The 10,633-nt window shown below is 36.3% G+C and overlaps 1 protein-coding gene across 1 annotated transcript in view; it reads left to right on the plus strand.

Annotated features, from left to right (window-relative positions):
• LOC145291527 (uncharacterized) overlaps positions 1–10,633 on the plus strand; it is a 1,250,821-nt gene that overhangs the window by 396,529 nt on the left and 843,659 nt on the right. Inside the window, exon 18 of the mRNA XM_080137518.1 lies at positions 8,037–8,235. Coding sequence (XP_079993644.1) covers positions 8,037–8,235 — 199 coding nt within the window. The remainder of the gene's footprint in view (positions 1–8,036; positions 8,236–10,633) is intronic.

Here is a 10,633-nt window from a genome sequence, read left to right on the forward strand (position 1 = left end):
ACTTTACCTATGAATTCAACAAGATACACCTTAAGAAGGTTGGAGGTGACATCAGCCGAGAGAATGAGAAAAGTAGGCCGAATAATCCAAGTAATACTAAATAGATAAACTTAGAGTGGACCCCTCATAGATGATGAGTTTGCGTTCTATCCCAACTATCATCAATGGACCTGAGGTCATCTCGTCAGCATCAGACAAGGCCAAACTATTTGCCAAGAACTTTGCAGCTAATTCTAGCCTATGCGACAATGACCATCAACTCCCTGTATTTCCTCCTATAACAGACAACATGCTATGCAACATAGAAATATCTGTGCGTGAGGTCACCAAGCTAATCAAGAACCTTGATTCCAGTAAAGCAACTGGCCCTGACGGCATTCCAGTTATAGAGCTGAAAAAGCTCCAACCAGAACTTGCCCCCATACTTACAAAACTGTTTAAGCGTTGCCTTAAGGAGAAGTGCTTTCCAACACCCTGGAAAACTTCATCAGTATGCCCTGTATTTAAGAATTCAGGTGATAAGTCATCTCCCTCTCAGTACAGACCAATAAGTCTCCTGTGTGTCATGAGTAAGTTGTTGGAATCCATATTAAATAACAAAGTAGTCAACCACCTCAACAGAAACAACCTTCTTAGTGACATGCAATATGGTTTCCGCTCTGCAAGATCTACAGCAGATGTGCTAATGGTTATATCACATAGGATTAGTGAATCTCTTGACAAAGGCTTCCTTTCCAGGGCAATTGCTCTTGACATATCAAAGGTCTTTGATAGAGTATGGCATAAGGGCCTACTTCGCAAGATTTCCAGCTACAGTATTACTGGTAATGTTTTCTCAATCATTAAATCATTTCTCTCTGATAGGTTCATAAGAGTAGTAGTTGATGGGCAGAAATCAGAGGCCCACAGTATTAATGCTGGAGTCCCCCAGGGGTCAATCCTGGGCCCAACTCTCTTCCTGATCTACATCAATGATCTCCCAAAACACATACTTAAATCATTCGTTGACATCTATGCTGATGACACGACCCTCTATGGCAACACATCAAAGACCGTAAATGACAAAGTTCTCTCTAATTCTCTCTCCTCTGATCTTGAGTGCATGGTACAATGGGGGAAGAGGTGGCTGGTCACTTTTAATGCATCCAAAACCAAGCTTCTATCTTTACATCATCAATGCTCTGATCCCCAGCTGGCATCAATTGAAATGGATGGCTCTCGTTTTGGGGAGGCTCCATGTTTTGACAAGCTTCTGGGTTAGACCTTTATTCCTGATCCGAAATGGAACACGTACATCAAATCTGTTGCCACGGATGCTGGGAAAATGGTGGGATCCTTCTACCGCTCCAGAAGATATTTCACTACTGATGCAATTTTCTATCTGTATAAAAGCCAAGTACGTCCAAGGATGGAGAACTGCTGCCACATCTGAGCAGGAGCTGCTAAAAACAGCCTATCCTGCCTTGACAGAGTACAAAATAGACTTTGTGGTTTAGTGAGGGATGCCCTTTTCTCTTCCCTGCAACCTCTCTTCCACAGAAGAGACGTTGCGAGCCTGTCTTTGTTTTATCGTTATTTCCATGGCAGGTGCTTGTCTGAGGTCCAATCTCTCGTCCCCCCTCACCAATCTTTCATGAGAAACACCCGTCTGGCTGAAACTGCTGTCGATAATTTTCCCCACTCTTTATCTGTGCCTAAATCCAAACGTAGATTCCATGAGCAAAGCTTTCTTAGAACTGCACGCCAGTGGAACTCTCTGCCACTTGCCTGTTTCCCACCTGACTACAACCTGGGCGTCTTCAAGTCCAACATAAACAAACTCCTGACAAACCACTCCCTTAAGTAAGACACTCTATCAAAACCCCCAATACTAATGATTGCTACAATACTATCTCACATGCAATAACCCTTATCCCTGAGTGGCCTTCGGGCTTTGATAAGTGGTGACCCCCATGTAAAAAAAAAAAAAACTCACCTCATTACTCTTTGAAATTGACGAATTGGCTAAAAATATGAATTCCTTCACCCTCAACTGGGTACTTTTCTACAAGGAGGGGTCGCTTTTTTCGCCAATATTTTCGAAAGTCATCCCCTCTTTTCAATTGACTAGCCTTAATTTAAACCTTCGCCACTTCGGGTTTGGCGATGGACGCAACAGCAAAGACGTCACATATTTTTTATTTTCAGATTCTTTTCCTCCTTTGTGGTACGGGTTTGAGCCTGCCTGCCTACTACTACTTTTTTTTTTCTTGCTCCAAACGACCGGCCAACGCCGGGCACCCAGGCTAGTAAATTATAAGAGGGCTTGAACTGGTTTTCTGTTAATCATTTATTTCCGAAAGAGATTAATATTATATTTGTTATTTGTATTATTATTTTATTATCGTTTGTATGAATAATAAGCGACTAGCTGCCATGTGCTGTCAAGCTATACCTGAAATAATTAATAATATGTTCTTTCACCCATTTAAAAAAAAATGAGTGATGATTAATCTGATGTCGCTAAGGTAAAATTTATCTAACTTTACCTATTTTAAAATGAATTGCTCCAGAATCAAAGCATGTAACCCCCATTGACTAAAGTACAGTTTTAAATAAATACATTTCAAAAAGTGTCAGAAAGTTTTATTTTCTTGAAGAATATTTAGCTGACAAGACAGAATATTTATTCAAAGAAAATTAAATTTCTACAATCTATATAAATAAAACAGATGTATGTATGTGTGTGTCTCTGTGAAAATATTTAACCAATAAACTCTTAAACTACTTGTCATATAATATTGAAATTAACAGGAAATAGCAATCATACACCAAAGATGGTTTATAACAAGTAAAATCTTTGTTTGGATGGATGAATAACGCTCAGAGAAATATGTCGGCAAGTTGAAATGCAAAAAGTTCATTTCAACTTACCGACATATTTCTTTTACTTTTGTACATGTACAAATTCATTCATTCATAAGTATATTCATATATACACTGGCAGGCAGTCTGGCATTGTCCGGTCGTAAAATACGCTTAAATATATTTTAATTAATGCAGATTATGTATTTATTATATTACATTGGATCCAATATATAGTAATGATTTAAAAAGTAAATAAATATAGAAAGTGCTTCGTGTTTACTGTAACCTTTTTATGTAGATATCACGCAAGTATAAATCATGTAGAATATCTACATGAATATAATTACACGTAATAGTTAACTAAAGATGATCATGCCATAAGAAAACCGAAAAACTGATAGGGAATTAATTAAAATGAATTTGCAAATTAGCTTAATTTTTTGTAAATGAATGCAATTCCAAAACCATATATAACAAAATTCTATTTTCTTTTTAAATAAATAGAAACAAAGAGTTTTTAATATGAATATCAATGCACACAAAAAATTATAAATAATAAATACGAAATCGCCATGGATTATACTATATTTAAGTGTATTTTAAGATCGCGCACTAGTTTTAAATAAATAAATAGGAGACAAGTTTGTTTGATTTATATCCAGAATATTGATCTAGCAATAGTAAAAAAACAAGCAAAATAAAGTCATATTTTATCAAGTTTTCACCTAAACATATATTCATTACTTCAAATGGAATATTATTTCTAACACTAGATTGATGTAGAAAGCACCTTGTCATTTCCACGGGTACTTCTAGTCAGTATTATTTGTACTCGCTAGTTTTTACATAGGTCATTATCAAAGATTTCTTTCTGTCAATAACCGGTGGTGCTCCCTGGAATTTGGATGACAAGTCTCTCCAGATTTCCAGTACTCTCCACCTCTTTTAATAACATCTGCAGATGAATTTAAATTGTTTTTCTGTACTCTTTGTGCTTGAACCATTTATCAGCATGTTCGAGGTGTACTCGTCTGTAGAGTTCCCAGTGCACTGACTTTCTCATTAGTCGTGTTTTTTCTTATATTTATTTTAGGCTAGTTTTCTGCATTCACTTATGTGGTTTACTGTTTTGTCTCTCTGACCACAGAGTCTACATTTACTGTTTTCCTGAGTTTTATCTATTTTAGCTTATATGTGGTTGGTTCTAATTTCGTCGTTCTGTGCAGTTGTCAGTAGGGATTCTGTTTCTCTGTTTATGTGTCCTTTTGTTAACCACATTCAGGTATTTTCATGGTTATCTTTTGTTATTTTGATAAATCGTCCGTGTATCTCTTTCTCTTCCCACTTTTCTTGTTTTTTTATTTCTGGTTTTATCATTTTCCTGAATAGTTGTTCTTGATCGTGTCTCTCGCTGCGGCGATTAATCTTTCTATGTTTTGATTCATGTACATATGTACAAGTCTTTTTTTTGTTTTTTGTACGTGTGTGTGTGTGTGTGTGTGTGTGTGTGTGTGTGTGTGTGTGTGCGTGCGTGCGCGCGCCTTTTACACAGTCTTCTGCATTTATCAGTCCCCTTCCACTTCGTTCCTTTTCACATAGAATTAGTCAGTATATTTTTTTAGGTGTAATGCATTGTCATTAATTTCCTCGTTCTCTGATCAAGGTGTCTAAGTTCTTTAGTCTACCCTATAAACGGTTCAGAGTACCTTATTAACGATATTGCCCAGATGTTGATTCCTTTAATCAAATTTTTACTGTGCAGCTTTGTTTCTAACACCTTCCTCGTTCTTCTCAGATACTCTTTTCCAATCTTAGTTTTCTGTAATTTTAGATGTAGATTTCCAACAGCCCTAAATATTTGTAGGTCTCATTTTCACTGAGCGCTCTCATCTTCTTTCACTGTTGGTGTTGTTATTACTATTATTTATTGTTGTTGTTTTTCTTATTTATGCACGAAGAGTTTTAACACAAGTCATTATCACACTGACAATCTCAATCGTGTATTCTCTGACGTCTGATTGAAAACAAGTCTCTCCACATTTCCAATACTTTCATCCTCTTTTGATAACCACTGCAAATCATTTAACATTGTTGTAACAGCCGTTTACCACCGATATTTCACTGGCAATATCCGTTGCTTTTCTCTAGAGTTTAAGTGGCATTAGGTCTCTCCAGTGTTCCAGTACACTCCGCAGCCTCCAGTCTGGTCAATTTTTGTATTCTATTGACAACTTGTTTGCTGCATTCACGGCTTCATCTCTTTATTCACAATCTACATTTACTGTTTTTCTGGGGTTTTATCGATTTTGATCAAGTATTTTTTTTTTCTTTTGCACAGCTGTCAATGGCGATTGTGCTTCTTTGTTCAAGTGTCCTTTTCGTAGCCATGTACAGGCGTTTTTGTGCATCTCTTTGCTGATCAGGCCTATAAATCGTTCATGTAACTGTTTTTTGTTTTCTTGCCTTTTTATTTTCAGGTTCTGTGTATCAGAATTGTAATTGTGATGTAATTGTGTATGTATGTATGTATGTATGTATGTATGTATGCGTGTGCTATGGTGATGGTTTTCATTTCCTACATGCTGGGAGAGAGATCGCTCTCGGATACGTTTCTCTCTCCCTCTCTTCCTCCATCCTCTGGTTAAGTACGATTTTCTGTGTTACCATTATCATATTGTCCTGTGCAGTTGTCAATAGTGATTCGGTTTCTTTGTTCAAGTGTCCTTTTCGTAACTATGTCCAGGTGATTTTGTGTATCCTTTTATCTGATCAGTCTTATAAATCGTTCATGTAGCTGCTTCTTTTCTCATTATTTGTTTTCAGTTTCGCTACTCTCTGTATTGTTCATTTTGACAGCGCCTCTTGCAGCACCAATCAACATTCCTGTATGTTATTATTGTTATTGTGTGTGTTAGTTATACACTCAATCTTCTATAATTACCGGTTCTCTCTTTTCTACTTTTTACATAGAATCAATCGGTATTATCCTTCAGCTGTAGTGCATAGTCCATATTCGTTTCCTAATATTCTAGTTCAGGTGTTTGAGTTCATCTTTTGTTTAACCTATGAAGGGTCCAGACTAACTTAATATTGATACTTCCCAGGTATTTATTTCTTTTGTCAGGTTTCTACTATATAATATTGTTTCTAAGATTTTTCTTTTTTTGTTCATTACTGTTGATTTGATGGCAACTTCAAGAATTCCCAGACATTTATGGCTATCATGTTGGCCAAATGCCCTCATCTCCTCTTTGTTTTATGCCTTCTGCTGTCTTCAGTTTTCCACCTTTTATCTCTAGATAAGCAATTAAAGCGATATTCTTATGAAGGAAGAAGTTTCTAGGGAATGTTAAACTCAAATTTACAGTTGTGTTAAAGATATTCTGAATCAGTAAATTGTTAGCTGTGCTCATAGAATGTCCATATAGTGTGGAAAGAGAAACAAATGTTAGAAATGCTTATGTTTTTATTTTCTGTCTTTGTGAATACGTGTGTGCGGCATGATAGCATTGTACCTATATTATATATATATATATATATAGCTGAATCATTGTGATTTGTTAGTGTATGAGTATTCTTTTTTAGTTTTATTTATCCTAAACAAGGTGCAGTGCCACTTGGACGTAATGGGCTACTAGTTAGGACCATATATACATATACATAGTTAGGGCACTATGTAGGGAGTTGAGAAGCAAGCAGTCCGTTCTCATTACATTTTAACTTCTGCATGAAAGTATAGTCAAGAAAGCAGGAAACCGGAAGGGAATTCCAAAATCTATCAGTTTGAGGGAAAAAAGCTAATAGAGTAAAAATCTTTTTGACGTCTAGGGATCTCTATAGTGTAGGAATGGGATTTTGCTGCTTATCGGGTTCGTTAGAAGGTATTTACATCGAGAGGGCACAAGTGCTACGAGTTCATCAGAGCACATTCCATTAGAATACGGGGATAAGACAGTTGTTTAGGAGTTAATCCTGAAAAGAATAGAAATATAACGAGACATATACAGGGTGAAACGATAAAATTGTCGCCCTAGAAAAGACGGCATGATTCCATTTCTGTTGGATGAAAATCGGCTTTCTTTTTTTTTTTTTTTTGTTGCAGACCATCTACTAGTTATTCAGTTGTGTATAAATCCCAAGAACGATAGGAGCCTACTATCATGTCTGGAAGTGACACAATGTTCAACGAGTGAGATTGGAGATGCACTGCTGTACAACATGCTCCCTAACGATCCACGTTATGACAACAGGACCATTGCCAGCACCCTCAAAATGCATCGGTAGATTGCCAAAAATAACAGGGACGTGCCCAGGGTAATGAAAATAAAGTTTCCGGCCACGGTTATGGTCTTTGTTGCGGTTTCAAGTGAGAGCTGCATCATGCCACCTCATATCTTCAAAGTCGGCTTGAAAGTCAACACCAAAGTGTATCTGGATATGTTGAAGAGTGTGGTGATCCCTTGGTGAAATCAGGTGGCCACTGGCAAACACTGGGTGTGGCAGTAGGACTTGGTGCCGACCTACAAGTCCTAAAAGACTCAGGCTTGGCTTCAGAAGGAGTACTACAACTTTGTATCCTTCTCTTACTGTCCCCCTCCTCCACCGATCTGAACCTGCTGGACTACTTCGTTTGGTCATATGTCGAGAATATCACCAACATGACCTCCCACAACACCAAAGCCAGCTTGATCGTCGCCATCCGCTGTATTCATCAAGCTCCCACTGGCACATGTGCAAAAGGCATGCTCCCAGTTCCAAACCGGTATCGAGGCGGTGATTGAGGCTAAAGTCGGCTACATTGAATAGATGTCAGCTCTACTACATAATCAAGTTACCTGAATTGATTTTTTCAATAAAAGTTATAAAATAAAGCTTTAGTGTTGTTGTTTTTTTGTTTTTTTTAAGGTGATAACTTTATCGTTCCACCCTGTAATATACAAACGTTAACTCAATGGCTCATAGGTTGTCTATTAATATTCAAAATTCATTTAATTTTTTATGTGTGTGTGTTGTTTCACGCACTTCCTGCTATCTCTTCTCTATTAGTTTTGAGTGTTCTGTTATCTCTTTTCTTATGAAATCAATTAATATTAGCAACAAAAAGACACCTATGCATGTTGTGTTTGAAATGTAAAAAAAAAAGAATGTCTTTGGCACGATGTAATTCTTTTGTATTTTTCGTTTTTCAGCTTTTGTAATGACGGTCGATGGAACTGCAAGACACGTGATTGCATCGAACAAGTTATCTGTCCAAAGAACCAAGTGTGGCAGAACAATGCCAGTGGTTGTCAAATGACGTGCGCAAGTCTTGCTCGACCTTTGCCGTGCGGTATACCATCAGGTTATGAAGGTTGCCGATGTCCAGAAGGAACCGTTTTAGGACCAAGTGTAAGAACCTTTGCGTCCAATTTACTTGAGTGAATATTTTGAGTCGATTCCACTGCTGAATTATCTTTCTTTTTTAATTCATTCACTACAGAGTTAAACACAGGTAGCACTCGCTAGACAGCTAGACAAATCTAGAATTCACTACACGGCTAACAACTAGACATAACTCGCCCACACAACACAACACCAATTCTAAAAAAAAAAAATGTGCGGCTCAAATGATAACTTAATCCTCTTCATAACTTAACGCACGTCTCAAAATTCCAACCCTAGTCGTATTTTAATCTTTTCATTTCATGATGACGCTTAAAGTTCAACCTGAATCATATTTTAATCGCTTGATTTCACGATGAATTTTCACAAAATCCGACTCTCACATCAACTTTAGATTTCTGCCGAAATAGCTTGTAAGATTATTTAAAAAAAAAAAAAAAAGAATTGCTCATAACATTTTATATTCGTCTTGTTCTATTTACTGCCAACCGTCCTCTTACCTAGTCTTTTCTTAACTCATTTTTAGGGCGATCAATTCATTGATATGAAAATCATCCATATCAAATTACAGTTAATTAAACTTTTATTATAAATGTAAATGTCTTTTATATCAAGTACAAAAAAAAAACAATTATGAACGTGTTTACATTTTTGTACAACGGAAAATTTCCACTTTTCATATATATATATATATATATATATATATATATATATATATATATATATATCTCAGGGTCATTCCAAAAGTTAAAAAAAATATATTTTTAACTAAAAGTTGAAGCGCTACCAAGCAAGACGGGAGTAGTACCATTAAAACGAGTGGCCTTTTATAGTTACCGCCATTCTCAATGAACTTTTGACAGGAATTCAGTCACAACTTTGTGTTTCTGACGCACGTGCATGACAGGTGTTGCTTTGTTAGTCTCACAGCGTTATATCTGCAACAGAGATGAAACTTTCAGGTCATGAATGCATAAGTTCAGTCGTCATAACAATGCAATTTAAAATCACTATTTTTGGAGAGTCGATATTTGACTTTTCAAACAAAATAAATAACTGGTTCCGTTTAAGTTGTGCATATTAACCCATTTTAGTCATTATATTTCAATTGAAAAAAAAAACAAAAAGACTTTGGGACTTAATGGGTTAAGACAGAAACTATTTAAGTTTAACCTAGAAAATATGTTACGTTCTCTAATCTTTTCACATTATAATAGTGCAATCGTTTAACTTGTGTTAATGCAATATTAAAATATATTATTATCTATGATAGCTAATGTGTTGACAACGATTTGAAGCAGACGTAGTTAATTTATTCAAAGTATATGTGTGTAACACTCTATAATCAGTCTCTATATATCAATAAATTTATGAGGAAACTTGATGTGCGTATCTGTGTGTTTCTCACGTCATCGTAACTTTGATAAGTACCCATTCAATAATTACAATGTGAGGTATAGGAATATATCCGGGTTCTTCGACACAAGAATATGATTAGTTGGTGTAAGCCATACATACGGACAGTCTGGATAGGCTTCAAAAGATACGCAGAAAGTCAAAAGCGTAAGCATATTATAAGCTACGACTACGAATAATCGTTCATTAAGGCGATTTACTAGATTGGATTACTCGAATAAAGTAGCTAAAGCCTCTCAGCTATTCCAAGCAAACATATCCCTTTCTAGCACATATTATTTCGTTATAATTTGTTTTTGGCAAAATGATAATTCAATCCAGAATTGAAACCTTAGAGAATGACCTTCAGTCTGTAGAAGAATGGTGATATAAATGAGTGGTAGCATTCAATGCTACTAAGATGAAGCTTCTTTCCTTTAACATTTACAAAAAACCTTCTCAACCACTGATTGCCTTGACTAATAATACAGTACCTGAAATGTACTTCATTCAAAGTCCTCAACTTATTATTTATAGGCAACATGAATTGGAACAAATGCATTGAAGACATTGCCAAGGTTGCTGCAAATAAGGTGGGATCACTCTATCGTGCTAGAAAACTAGTTACACCTGAGAGTGTCCTGTATCTCTACGAAACCCATATTTGCCCATGTATGAAGCATCTATGACTAGTCGGGTTAGGGTTCAGAAAAGAATCTTCAACCTAAAAAGTCCTGTGCTGTCAAACTAACCCAACCTTTGTCTCATTGTTGCAATGTTGCATCCCTGTGCCTGTTTTACAAGCATTCTAATGAAATGTGCTCTAACGAACCTGTGGCACTTGTGTCCCCTCAATGTAATTACCCTCAATGTAATTACCCTAATGTAAATACCCCTAACATAAATACCCTCAATGTAATACCCCTAACATAAATACCCTCAATGTAAATACCCCTAACATAAATACCCTCAACTAACCAACAAGCAGCAAAATCTCACCTATACACTG

The sequence above is a fragment of the Euprymna scolopes genome, chromosome 12 (genome assembly GCF_053919585.1).
Source record: "Euprymna scolopes isolate OS-2025 chromosome 12, ASM5391958v1, whole genome shotgun sequence".
Taxonomy (NCBI): domain Eukaryota; kingdom Metazoa; phylum Mollusca; class Cephalopoda; order Sepiida; family Sepiolidae; genus Euprymna; species Euprymna scolopes.